General features: G+C 37.6%; 2 protein-coding genes across 3 annotated transcripts; both read right to left on the minus strand.

Moving 5' to 3' along the window:
- Positions 1–925: 925 nt before the first annotated feature.
- Positions 926–3,695, minus strand: LOC109083990 (ankyrin repeat and SOCS box protein 5-like). Its single transcript, XM_019098714.2, has 7 exons — positions 3,584–3,695; positions 2,741–2,820; positions 2,408–2,515; positions 2,157–2,307; positions 1,936–2,070; positions 1,288–1,473; positions 926–1,209 (listed from the first exon to the last, which is right to left on the minus strand). Exons 1-7 carry the CDS (start codon positions 3,678–3,680, stop codon positions 1,085–1,087), a joined length of 882 nt encoding a protein of 293 aa, XP_018954259.1. The 5' UTR covers positions 3,681–3,695; the 3' UTR covers positions 926–1,084.
- An 832-nt stretch (positions 3,696–4,527) lies between these two features.
- LOC109083992 (phosphatidylinositol N-acetylglucosaminyltransferase subunit A-like) lies at positions 4,528–11,709 on the minus strand. Of its 2 annotated transcripts, none has more exons than XM_042763834.1 (7): positions 11,476–11,709; positions 10,819–11,138; positions 10,291–10,723; positions 7,416–7,548; positions 7,204–7,336; positions 6,475–6,681; positions 4,528–5,576 (listed from the first exon to the last, which is right to left on the minus strand). In XM_042763834.1, the coding sequence occupies exons 2-7, from the start codon at positions 11,113–11,115 to the stop codon at positions 5,319–5,321; spliced, it is 1,461 nt and encodes a 486-aa protein (XP_042619768.1). In that variant the 5' UTR covers positions 11,116–11,138; positions 11,476–11,709; the 3' UTR covers positions 4,528–5,318. The 2 variants fall into 2 exon arrangements, with proteins under 2 accessions (XP_042619768.1, XP_018954261.2); XM_019098716.2 differs by having other exon boundaries at positions 10,819–11,164; positions 11,476–11,708.
- Positions 11,710–13,688: the final 1,979 nt, after the last annotated feature.

The following is a 13,688-nucleotide window of genomic DNA, read 5'->3' on the forward strand; positions in this document are numbered from 1 at the left end:
GCAGATAGCTACGCGTCTGCATTATAGGAGTGCTAGAATCTCTCTCAAACGCTGCGCAACGGAGACTGGAGCGGAAATATTCTCAGAAGATAGATAGATAGATAGATAGATAGATAGATAGATAGATAGATAGATAGATAGATAGATAGATAGATAGATAGATAGATAGATAGATAGATAGATAGATAGATAGATAGATAGATAGATAGATAGATGTTCATTGTTTGGTTTATTTTAATGTATGTTATAGTTTTACCAGCCTCTATTTTCTGAGCCACCATTTGTTTACTATTGCATAAAAAACTAGCATACAAAACACGTATAAACTAAAGAATAGGTATAATTTTAAAGCCATTTATAGAGTCTGTGGTTTATCATAATCTAGCCTGCAAAATTAAGTGAACAAAATTTGTCTCACTTTTGTTACAAAGCTGCCACCTGGTGGTTAGTTCAGGTAATGCTCGTCTACAGAGTTGATAGACATTTAATATTGAAATATATTAAATATTATAAATTAAAGTGAGTGTTCATGTGCGCATGTAGACAGTGTGTGTGTTTGTTTGTTTGTTTGTGTGTGTGTGTGTGTGTGTGTGTAGTCCTGGTAGTCCCTTCGTTATGGGGACCAAATCCATCTTTGCATTTTTGGTCCCCATGATGAAACAAGCTCATAAAGAATGTAGATTTTTTTTTTTTTTTTTTTTTTTTTTAATCTTAATAGCAGAAAAAAATTATGTGAGGGGTATGTTTAGGGGTAGGAGTTATGGTAAGGGGATAGACAAATAGTTTGTACAGTAAAAAAAAAAAATCATTACATCAATGGAATATCACCATAAAACATGGAAACCCAGCATGTATGTGTGTGTGTGTGTGTGTGTGTGTACCTATACAGTCAAGCATTCATTTCAACAAATTAATAAGTCTTCGAATCATGTATAAAAATATTTATTACAAAACAAAAAAAAAGCTACACTTTTACAAAAAAGATTATTTACAGATAAAAATGTATACAAAATGTTATTCAAAAAGAACAAGATTACTATGTGAATCGTGTTTGGACACTAGACAGGGAATGTTTATGTTTGTGTTAATGATAGAGAAGATAACTGTGCAGGGTATGTGGTAAGCAAAGCATCTTGGTTTTGTTTAGTCCTTTTTGTCCCAGGGAACGTCGAATACACCATCTGCACAGCTGAGACAGGGAACATGGACCTGCAGAACCAAACCAGAATCAGTATCGCAGCATACAGAGGGACAATGAGTGTTTATATTTTATGTGTTTATATTTACCTGTAGTATGCAAAAGATGTTTGATGCTCTGATCTGTTGTCAACTCCAAAGGTTTCTTTCCCTCAGAGTTCCTTGACGTCCGATCAGCCCCGTGCTCTAACAGTAGCTCCACCTCCTTTGCCCCGCCCACCCTGGTTGCAGCATGTAAAGGTGTGTCAAGGCCCCGCCCACACTGCACATCAGCGCCTGAGAGAAACAAGAAGCAATGTTAAAATTCCCCCCTATTTTTTTTTTTTTTTTTTTTTACTGTAATTTTGGTATTATTAACTAAAACCTTGAGAACCTCTCCTATTTTACTACAACATTTGAGTCCTGATGCTATTTAATAATCTATTCAATAATGTAACCTATTAAATGCATACTTATACCTTCATATACATACAGCACTGTATATACTGCACTGTATATGTCTATGTAGTTTGTTTGTATTGCCTGTTCAGAATTTCATTGTACTAAGTGTACTGTACCCTGTACATATGACAATTAAAAAAAAAAAAAAAAAAATGACTGATAAACTTTGACTTTTAAAATTAAACTATTGAAAATCATTTTAGGTATTAAAATTAAGCTGAAATAAAATTATATATATAATGATCATAATGGCACTAAAAATTCATTTATTAATCCATTGAGAGTGACATGTCTGACCTGAGATTAACAGGCTCTGTACACATTCTGTTGCCTTGGATTCACATGCACAGTACAGCGGTGTTCCTATGCTGGGAACCTCCATGTCCACATTCACACCATGAGACAGCAGCACTTCAACACATGCTGTGTGACCTAAAACATGTACACATAGACTTCCGGTTTACTGATATTCCAGTGTTTGCAGTGCATTGCAAATTCACACATATCATCACACATACCTCTCTTTGCTGCTTCATGGAGAGGTGAGCTCTGCAGATGAGCTGGATGGTGGACAGAGCTGTACATCAGAATGAGGCTGACCAGGGCGGGGTTTCCACTACAGCACGCACTGAAGAGAGGAGTGGCTCCATCAAAAGAGACAGCATTGGCCTGAATGCATATATATGTTAGCCATTAATGCATGTTTATGCACAGACAATGAGCAAAATAAAGGCAGATACTGTAAATAAAGAGAAAGGTGTATACATACATCAGCACCATGCTCCAGGAGAAGTTTAGCACAGGTAAAATGGCCCCCAACACATGCTTCATGCAGTGGTGTGATTCCATCTAATGTAGCCATTCCCACGTTGTACCCCTTTACACATGTAAACATGGACAATTAATTTTCTTCATTCATAAAAGGAAGTATTTGGTTCATACAAAGTTTGTTCTTATAACAGTTACCTACAAAGTACCACTTGGATTGGTTTTTATATTGGTGCGATGAAACATTTGTAAGTGTGGTTTAAGTGTTTAAATGGTTTATTTATTTAGCTTTTCAGTTTGAAAAATGTTATGCCAGTATTTCTTCCATCAGTACCTGTGAAAGGAGTCTTCGCAGTGGCAGCAATCTTCCTTGCAATGCAGCATCATGTAGAGGTGTTCTGTCGTCCCAGGAACCTAATAAAACAGAGACAGACATTTACACGGATATTTAAATGAGGACATGATATATATTCTTTTGTTGAGTTTAAGATAAAAATAATGTTTATATACAGACAAAACCAATCCCACTCCTTAAAGAACACTTTTTGCATTTTAAAAGGATAGTTCCTCCAAAAACGAATATTTTCTTATTAACTCATCCTCAAGGTGTTCCAAACCAAACTGTTGATGGTAGCCATTGCCTTGAAAGCCAATGGGTCGTATATGTTTTGAGCATATGCATAACCCACTGAGTCACAGCTCTGACCTCAATGAGAGGTCAAATTAGCAAACATCCAGGGACAATTTCAACCCCAAAGTATAATCAAGAAAACCAAGTAAATTTATTCTAAAAGCAATCCCTATCTTTTAGAATAAATGTATCAATTTAAAGCACTTCAAACTAAACTATTCAAAACCAGTCCAGCTAAAAAATGTAAACAGGCTTATCTAGATCATCATTCCAAGCCAAATTCAATTTCCTTTTTCTATTTTCAATATATCTAATTGTATAAATGAATTGTATGGAACACTGACTTGATGCTACTTTCATGGTACATGTTTCATACTCCAGTGGTGACAATTTAGTGGATATCACAACAATGAAATATTTTAGTGTAAAAAAAATTAATGAAGTAAAAATAGTAAGAGCTTGGTCCTTGTGGTAAACATAGTATGCTTGACTACTGAAAACATTTAAGAAGAGAGAGAACACCAGAAGTAGAGGAGGAAAACTCACCTGCCATTAGTGTATTACACACTTGTCCTCCGTACAGGTTAAACCTGTGATCCCATGGCTTACTCCAGATGCTCTCTTCAGCATGAACCACAGCCATCTTTAAACTTCACAAGAAGAGACTTCGCAGGAAGAGAACAGTTGAGATAATGGAGCACAGAGAAACTCAGAGGAGTTTATATGTCCTTCAGAGAAACAAGAACCCCCCTTGGCAAGAATGCACCTCCCACTGTTATCAGTGATATGTGTTTGAACCCCCATCTCCTCAAACTCAAGAGGTGAGCATCCCCCGCATAAACACACCCCCTCAAAATGAGTCGAAGGGACAGAGGAGCTAAAACGGTGTTAAAAACATACAAATACAAAACCCCTTTAAGCAGTCTCTCAGAGAACAAATCATTGAAATAAATTAAACTTTTGTTACTGTAATTCAAGACCAAGTAGGTTCCTCTTAAAAGTACAAACTTTGATCTACAACCTCAAAAATAGATATGATTTTGCAAATACAGCAAGTGAAATGTAACTGCATATGTAATTGGTGATACAGTTTATACCTCTCCAGCAAAACATGATTTACATGCAGTGTTATGCAGGGACAGGACCGTTCTAGCTGAATAGGGTGGCTATTGAATGTGCATGTGTTTGAAAGCAGACAGAATGGGCGATAAGTGTGTGTTAACGGCTCCTGGTTTTAGCCTTGAATGGATGAGGGCGTGTATTATCTGCCCTGTTTTGAGGTTAGCATAAGATTCCTGATCCAAAGAGACCCTGACTGTTATCTACAACAAAAACAACTACTTTATCATAAGGTGCCACACTTACGCTCAACAGTTGCATATTTAGAGTAAAATTGTACATGCATTTTATGTTACTGTGTGGACAAAATCCTAAAAGCACCCACAAATGTATTCATATCAAAGTAAAAAATAAAAGAATGTAAACTTATGGCATGTTAATGAAGTTTATTGTGTCAACAAAAATAATTCAAATTTACATCTTTTCTCAGGTAGTATGAACCTTTGTGCATTATAATCATTTTCACAATACTCACAGAGGTCAAAATAAAACACCAAAAAAAAGTAAGAGTGAAAAGTAAAGCATAGTGCGCTATAATGAGTGTGCTGCATGTGAAATAAATACATTCACACCATTAGATAAAGTCAATAAAAAGCAGCAATGGAAATAAGAACAGGCTTAAAGAGAAACAAGCACTGTCAGATATAAGAAATAAACAGATAAGATGCAGCTTACATTTCATAGCTCCACTAGAGCTCAAAAACTGCGTGTTTGGTATTAAAACCTTTAGTTTGGCTCATTTATATCAGTCTGAATCACATCTACACCATACAGATATGCTGTGAGATGAAAAAAAAAAAGTAAAGGTAATACAGGAAAAGCTGGCACTGTTTGTCAATTATCTTGAATCTAGACATTTAAAGATATTTGTGCAACAATTTCAACAAGTTTAGACCATTTTCTGATAGGAGTTTAGTTATAGGCATGTTTTCAATGTGTAAAAGCAGGCGCTGTACTATAGGAGTGGCTGAGGATAGCTTTTAAAAGCGTTTTCTTCACCTGAGGTCACTGTTTTATACAGGAATGTAAACAGTAGTCAGCACATGTTTTGATGTACCATAGTGCACTATGATAGTACTACAGTACTAGTTTTAGTTCAGTTAATTCCTCTTCTAAATAAAGTTCATCATGAGCCTACTGTGAGGTCATGTTAGTATATTAGTCAGGACACAGCCGGGTTCGGTGCTTTACTTTTCTTCTTACTAAGCTGCTGCCCCATGCGGCTGTGGGGGCCTGATGAGTCTACAGCAACATCAATCAGATGATCTGGGCGGAGCCACTGCAGGAAAAGCAGGAAGATGAAGTTGATAACAGCAACAAAGGAGAAAATGGAGCCTGCCACGGCACCACAGTGAGAGCGCAGTCTATGCAATCGTGCAGACAATGGCAAAACGGGCTCCCTGCACACCCGATTATACACCTGAAACAAACACACAGATAATAATTAATAATAAAACATACTACCATTCAAAAGTTTTTTTTTATATATATATACTTTTATTAGCAAGGATGGTCACAGTTTCCAGTTTCAGCCTTGGTGAGCATAAAAAGGGCCTTTCGCACAGCTTTAGTTCCAGAACTAAATGTACAGCACTAAAGTACTTGGACGATTTTGCGCGAACTATTTCCCAGTACCATTTAAAGGGTTGCATTCGCACTGAGAGTGTGTACTAGGACGTGACGTAAGCCAGTCGACAGCGATGTCATTTGTGCGCGGCTTTCAACAACGTTAACAACAGAAGGATGGAGGATGCTGTGATCGGAGCTGTGTTTTTGTTGTGTCTTGCAGGTTTCACAATAATGGACATGGAATGTTGACGTATACGTAAAGCGATTGAAAGAACAGAAAGGAGGACTAAGAGTCTCCAACGACAACTTGCAGTGCTACATTTGCTACAAGTGCCTGCACTTCAGCGTCTGTATATTTATCGCTGTTCGTCATACTTGCGAAATAAGTTGACACAATGTTTACAGTATGTTACACAGTGTTTTAAATCATGGCGGGTGAGGGCGTTTTTGAACGCGTCTGGCCAATCAATTTTCAACTTACTTCACGGGTAGTACCAGTTGTGCTAATTTGTAGGAGCTAATTTTGTTTTCAAAAAAAGGCAGTCCGGTACTAAAAATCGCACCCAGTTCCTGCGGTTTGAAATCGCCCAAAAGTGGCTAGTTCCACAATTAGTTCTGGTACTATGAAAAGGTTCCTGCGGTGCGAGAGGCCCTAGTGACATCAAAAATGATAAAAAAAACCATACCAATCATTTATTTAAAGTTAGTGTACATCCAGCAAATATTTCAAGTATGTTATTAAAACTCACCTTTTCTGTGCGCTCAGCAACGTTTCTCCAAGTGTACAGTGTTCGGACCTTGCGGTGGATGGTGGCAGGAGAGGCCACTTTTTCTGCACGTATACTTGCAATTACAGTTTCCAAGCCATCACAAATTGAACGAACTGATGGTTCACACAGAGTTACCAACTCATCAGGCAGGACTTCAGGTATACCTCCAACACGGGTGCTCACCACCTGTACACACGCAGGCACACAGAGCAGTGCTCATTTAGATTTGATCACTGATGAACCTCCATAAATCAGGGCTCAACAATAAGGATGGCATGGGGGCCAGGGGTTTCTTTTCTTTTGGTAAAGAAAACAATGTAGAAAAAAAAACATTCAACAAAACAATATCTATACATATTTGTAGCAAAAATTAAAGGAACAAAAATAACCAATAAAAAAGTATTATTTTTTTGTGTGGGAAGGAAAGCAAACAAATCTGAACTACTAGTCTGACTGGGCCAAAAGTCCTTGCTGTTGACCCCTGTCATAAATACATTACATGTATTATATTTTCATCCAAAGAAACTTACAACATGGAAACCAGTTAATTGTACATTTGAAACATGCATCAATCTAACATATATTGTGCATTACATCACACAATATCCTTTTGTACAACTTTAAGTCAACATGAAATGTCATTTGTAACCCATTTTACTTCCATAATGGGATTTCACTCATATATATTAATAGAAAAAAAAAACATACCTGCAGCCCACAGCTGGCTCCTTCCACTATGGCCATACAAAAGGCCTCAGTGAGAGAAGTGTTGAGAAAGATATGACCCTGAACAAGAACATCCCTCACATCTTTATGATCCAGAGCTCCCAGCAGACGAACCCTTTAAAAATAACAGAGTAAAGAAATTATACGCAAACTCACAGCTAGAGATCCTTTCTCATGCCCACTGGATTTCTTACCTGTCATGAAGCTGATATTTCTCACGAACCTCTTCCAGTATGATTCTTTTGGGTCCCTCTCCACCAATCAGAAAGCAGAGATCTGGATGCTTGCCACATAATTCAGGAATGATTCCACTTAGTAAATCAATCCCTGCAAAACAACCGGCCAACAAATGAGATGATGCTACAACCCCCCCTAAAAAAATAATTAAAATGCAATTCATATACAGAATGCACCTTTTCAATGATAAGCACCTTTTTATTTCTGAAATGAATTAATAATAATTAGGGATGCAACGATTCACTCAACTCACAATTCGATTTGATTCACGATTGTATTTAAGACAAATTATGAATCAAATGTGTCCTTTTATTATTGCTTGGACAAAATGTTGTACATTTCTTTGTGAAATTGAAATATAACCATAATAATATACTAATATAGCACTTGCATATTATTGCTCTTTTGTTGGTTTTGATTGCTTCTATTGTCCTCATCTGTAAGTCTCTTTGGATAAAAGTGTCTGCTAAATAACAAAATTTAAATAGAATGTAAACGTACATAACAAAACTAAATTGAAATTTTTAAACAAGCCCCCAAATCAAATAAATAACACAAATAAAGTAAATCTCTTCATTTAAACAAAATAAGGCTTCATCTGTGCTCTTTCCATTTAAAATGAGAGGCAACCACTGCATTTTAATCATGATCCAAACAAAAATGCTGCATACATGTAACGAGCAGTTTTTAATCTAAATTAGATGGTATAATTTTGAAATTTTGAATCAAAAACAGAATGGTTTGACTTCAGTTTTGTGAAAATATACATAAAAATATCTGCATGAAACAGTCGATGAGCTGAATGAGACGCAGATTCACTTTCTGCCAGCAGTTGGCGCTTAAAGCGTTTCCTTGGTTTCTGTTGTAAACGAAGCAACACTGCATTTATGAACTTTAATATGCATTATACAGAGGCAAAATGAAAAGAAATAATACCATCTAAACTTTTCTAAAGACAGTAAGTTCCCCTCAGACATGCATTAATATAAACTCCTACCCCTAAATGAGTTGCGATTTGTTTAGCATCTCAACTGATTTGAATCGTCACACATTTGAATCGATTTTCAACTGGCTCGTGGAGTCGTGGTTAATCATTACATCCCTAATAATAATTAATTCTAGATTTATTAAAAATATATATATATATATATTTTTAAACTTTTGGAGGTTTAAAAAACAATTCAGGGTGATAGTACAACTGTCCTGATATCAATTAGCTTGACATAAGCTTTTATTATTATTCTTAAAAAAAAAAAAAAAAAAAAATATATTAATAACTAATGACATTCAGGGGTTAAAACAAAACTTGAACAAAAAGCAAAGCCTGAACTTTTTTCCGGGGCTTGAGGGTTGCGGGGGCGGGCACATACACAGAGTTATTTGGCAAACAAAAAAATAATATGATTTTCCTCTAAACTAACTAGTAACGTATCTGCCATTGCCATTAGCCCTTGACAGGCTCAGACTACAGATTATGGTGAGATATTTGAAACAGCAATAACAAGAAAGGTTACTCGCTACAATATGGTGCAAACACATGTAACATTTAGGATGCTTTTGATATCAAGTTTTGCTGGTTAGCTTTGTCCTTGGCAGGGTACAAGATGTCCTTGATAGGGTACTTTGTCCTTGACAGGCTACAATCTAAAACATGAAATTTCTGAAATTGTTTTGTTCAGAAGAAATAATGGTAAATTAAATACTAGGAAATGAATATAAAATAGGAAATATACAAAGACAGTTTACTACAGAAAGCTACTGTTCAGTACAAACAACAACAAAAACGGCCCAAGAACTGGTAACTTAAACAGGGTTCGTACAGATACTGCAAAATAAAATTCCAGTACTTTCAAGGATTTACACAACTTTTTTGGATTTCAAGGACTAAAATCAGATCTCACTTATTAATCAATATTGTTATTATTTTTCAAATTCTAATAAATAAACTAATAAAACAAAATGGTACAAATAAAGTGCAGCAAATGCAAAGAATGCAATGACTATGGCAACTTTAACATTTGAAAGGATACTATGGCAAAGTTAAAGCTTTCCTTATTCAAATTAATTTTTTTTTTTCATGGATATAACATCAGGCACCAAGGTTTCCCCTCAGTTATCACAACATGAATTCCGATGTGCTTGTACTGTTTCTTTTGCGACGGAGAGAGAGAGAACAATAAAAGACGTTTCAGATGCCGTAACAAAAGTACAAGCACATTGCAAAAATAAAAATGACAAAATGTGTTCGCATTCAAATGTAACATCTGTTCCTGATTCCATTGACACCGCGAACCATGCAGCTATTTTTATTTGATTTTTATAATCTTTTAAAGATGCTATCGGTTACAATTAGCGTTTGCTCCATTTTTGAATTTCTGTACAGAGAGGTAACACAGTGATGTATAGATCTTCTACTGGTCACACGTCTTCAAGTGATGCGAATTCGCAGGTCAGAGTTCACCAAACTTGAACTTTGGAACGCAGCGAAATGCGAAATTTTTCACATGAGCTTGCATTTCCAGTCTGATGCATTCGCATGCGTATGAATGGAAGTCAATGGAACGAAAAGTGAGCACCCCTTCACACGCAGCCTTTCTGTCAGAGCAACTGAAGGGCGAGCGCAAGCCGCTTTGAACTGAAACTATAAACTATAGGCTACTAGGAGATAAATATAATGCAAAAATTATTTAAATGCAAAACATTTTTATTTTTAGAACCATTAAAATGTAACTTTTATTGAAATTGATATAGATTGTCATTGCCCCCACACACAACCTACATATATCAATACATTATTCTGTAATGCAAATAAAAACGCTATCCTCTACCTACCTTTCCTGTAAACCAGTCGACTGATGACCACAATGGTGATCTTGCTGTTGTCACGGCGAGAGGGGTCAGGGGTGAAGTCAGTGGGGTCAACAGCATTAGGGATGACAGAGACAATTTCAGGGTCCAGGGCGGCCCGCAGTACAGTGTTCTCTTTACTAGTGTACGACACACACACAATGTGATTGGTGTCACACAGTGAGACAGTCAGAAGCTTATTGGTCAGTACAGAACTCAGGTCCGCAAATCCAAAGAGAGAGTGATCTGTGAATACGGTGTTTAGTCCCATAGTCTTGGCGTGGAACAGAGCATCATGGGCCATCGCGGAGAAGGAGCTGTGAGCGTGCACGATTGTGATGCGTTCACGCACGAACACACACCGGAGTAACGGCAAACTGTGGAAGCAGGTGGTTGCTGTGGACTGATTATACATGACCTGAAATGAAATGACATGAGGATGAGAGTGCGTAAGGAAGGTTGAGATGTATAATATGACCTTTGTAAACAAATATAATACATTGTAAAACACACCTGCAGTGGTAGGTAATACACCTTCAGTCCGTTGATCAGGTAGCGAATCCCACGGCGGTCCCCATACGCATGTGTTGCTATGACCACTTTGTGGCCCTTCTCTATGAGGCACTGTGAGAGCTGGTAGATGTGACTCTCCACGCCACCCATGTTTGGGTAGAAGAAGTCTGACACCATACAAATCCTGTGCTTCAGGCCCTGCTCATGCTCAGAGTGCCGGAGAGTGTTGGAGGAGTGTGTGTCCAAGGATGGGGGCGTTTTAGGTGCATGAGTGTGACCTCTCTTTCTGTGGCCCATGGTGATGTGAAATCCTCAGTGCTCTCCCATACAAAACATACAGATCCACCTGTGAACAAGACAGTCACACCTCTGCTGTCACACACTTCAATAAAGGTTATATAGTATATTGTGGTTTAATACGTAACTACAGCACTGCATTGTTGTAGAGCGTGCACTCATAATTTCATCCACCGTTACGGCTTATTATGGTGATGTGACAATAGTGATTTGATTTAATAGACGGAGACTTAGACAGGCAGGAGGATGAATTGAAGTCTTAAGTTAACACGGATTTAACACACTTTACGTACATTAACATCACGTTGCATTTACATAAATGTAAATAAATGAAAAAAATGGTAAAAAAAAACCACTCACTCAGTCAATCCCGGGCTAACAGAAAATTTCACTGAACGCTGATTTAAGATGTGTGCTTGATCTAGGTTCATCTCTAGCACGTTTTAAATCAATCGTTAATTTGTAAAGCATCGACATCATAGAAATGTAAGGATTTCTACTGTATTTCCCTGGAATACAATATAAGCAGAACAGCAGACGGTCATGTCTACTTCCGTACTTCCGTGATGTTCGGATTCTTCTTCCTCTTCTATTAAGATTTAGGCGATTGGCAAACCACTTTTGGTGCATTACCGCCACTGTCTGGTACGGAGTGTGGACCATCTGTGCGCTATCAGTGAGGCAAGGATATGGGATCAGAATCCCGCCAAATGTATTGCAGTCATAGATCGAAAAATAATAAGCATGAATAAAACATTTAAAAACACATGTAAAATAATAACGCACAAAACTGAAAAAGCAAATGCAATTTTTTTTTTAAATAACAAACAACGCGGTCATGGATCGTAGAAAAATAATAAGCGTGAATCAAAAATGTAAACACATTTAAAATTATATTGCACAAAACTGAAACATGAATTCAAAATTTTCCAAATCGCAAACAAAATCAGGTTTTCTGCTCATATGTTATTTTTTTTGTGTGCTTGTGGTCTTTTCCCCTTTGCTCTTGTTTCCACGTTCTGCGCTTGCTTTTTCTAAATGTTGCAGTTAGAGTTTCATGTAAATCAGGGCGGGCTTCAGCATCACCATTGGGCCACAAGTTCTAGATTGACAGCTGCTCCTCTAGCCAATCAGTCCAAGGGGGGAGTTGACGTCACTCCAATGCGACTCGTGGCTGCTGTGGCAGGTGTGTGAAGCTGGATAACCAGCGTCAGCAGGCAAATCCTGGACGATCTCAGGTAATTAGCCATATATATTTTGTTAATGGGTGACAGAAACATTCCCTTTGTGTGTTATGATATTTTCTGCAAGCTCTGTGTAGTCCGATATGTAGCCCGCTAACACGTGTCTTGTTAGTTTGGTTTAGTGAGCAATACTTTATATTTTAGGCAGTAGGGCTGCACTATAAAACGCACGCGATTTATTTTTTTACCAATTTAGATGTGTGTTTTTATTAAAGTTAACACCTACCCCAACCCCAAACCCTTACAGTAATGCAGATACATTTAAAAATCATTGTTTAGCACGAGAAAAAGGACGCGATATTGATGTGCGTAAACCCTGGTAGGAAATGTCAGGACACCGCCTTCACTGACAAGACGCGCATTAAATATCGCGTGCAATTTATCGTGCAGCCCTACAGTGCCTAAAATATAAAGTATTGCTTACTAAACCAAACTAACAAGACACCTGTTAACGATCTAGATATCGGCCTAGTCGGACTACACAGAGCTTGCAGAAAATATCATAACACACAAAGTGAATGTTTCTGTCACCCATTAACAAAATATTTATGGCTAATTACCTGAGATCGTCCGGGATTTGCCTTCAGACACTGGTTATCCATTCTCACACTAGATCTTCACACTATTAATCACGGGATTGGGACGGGACAGAAAAAAAAATGTCAGCGGGAGTGGGCGGGACCGGGAATCGTAATAACACTTTGATCCCCAACTTTGTACACAAATATAGCCTACCTTTAAAATAAACTATAAACTGTAGGCTTATATTTTAACTTTTGAACTCAATTCTACTTGCCCTGTGTCTTTATGTTCTCCTCCTGTCTGCTTTGGTGTGGCTGGTTCAGTGAATGACCTGCGCGTGAAGGACAGATTGTTAATGGCTGGTCTATGTGGTAATACAGTAGCCTACATCGGGCAGGGCATCCAAAAGCCCAGCTATCATTCCTAGACCTCAAATATAGCTTTTCATCTAAAAGATGTATGTAGTCACAACTTTACATGGCCGCTCAATCTAATGTTAACCCACAGAAATGTGTGCTATTGAAGTGTGTGCGCAAACTGAACAGCAGCGCGCTCACAGCAGGACAGATGGAGGCACCGGTGCTCTCACTGGCTCTTAAAATACTCCGTAATCTTTGGTCATACAGATAAAAGTAATAAATCTTTCGAATCCGTATAGGTTCATTTGTGTGCACTCAGAATAACAACGAAACGTTGTGCTTCTGTAAAATAATTAAAGCAAACGATGCGGTTTCTGTCGTCTCGGTCATGTGAATTTGAGCGAGAAACTTCGAAACTCTTGTATGAAAAATAAATCTATAGACAGAG

The sequence above is a fragment of the Cyprinus carpio genome, chromosome A9 (assembly GCF_018340385.1).
Source record: "Cyprinus carpio isolate SPL01 chromosome A9, ASM1834038v1, whole genome shotgun sequence".
NCBI classification, from domain to species: domain Eukaryota; kingdom Metazoa; phylum Chordata; class Actinopteri; order Cypriniformes; family Cyprinidae; genus Cyprinus; species Cyprinus carpio.

Coding starts and splice junctions, on each gene's coding strand:
- LOC109083990 (XM_019098714.2), bottom strand. CDS start 3,680: ATGGCTGTGGTTCATGCTGAAGAGAGCATCTGGAGTAAGCCATGGGAT. Junction 2,516..2,740: donor TGCGAAGACTCCTTTCACAG/GTACTGATGGAA, acceptor ACATGTGTAAAG/GGGTACAACGTGGGAATGGC. Junction 2,071..2,156: donor CCATGAAGCAGCAAAGAGAG/GTATGTGTGATG, acceptor TACATGTTTTAG/GTCACACAGCATGTGTTGAA.
- LOC109083992 (XM_042763834.1), bottom strand. CDS start 11,115: ATGGGCCACAGAAAGAGAGGTCACACTCATGCACCTAAAACGCCCCCA. Junction 10,724..10,818: donor TGTATTACCTACCACTGCAG/GTGTGTTTTACA, acceptor ATTTCATTTCAG/GTCATGTATAATCAGTCCAC. Junction 7,549..10,290: donor TCGACTGGTTTACAGGAAAG/GTAGGTAGAGGA, acceptor GTTGTTTTGCAG/GGATTGATTTACTAAGTGGA.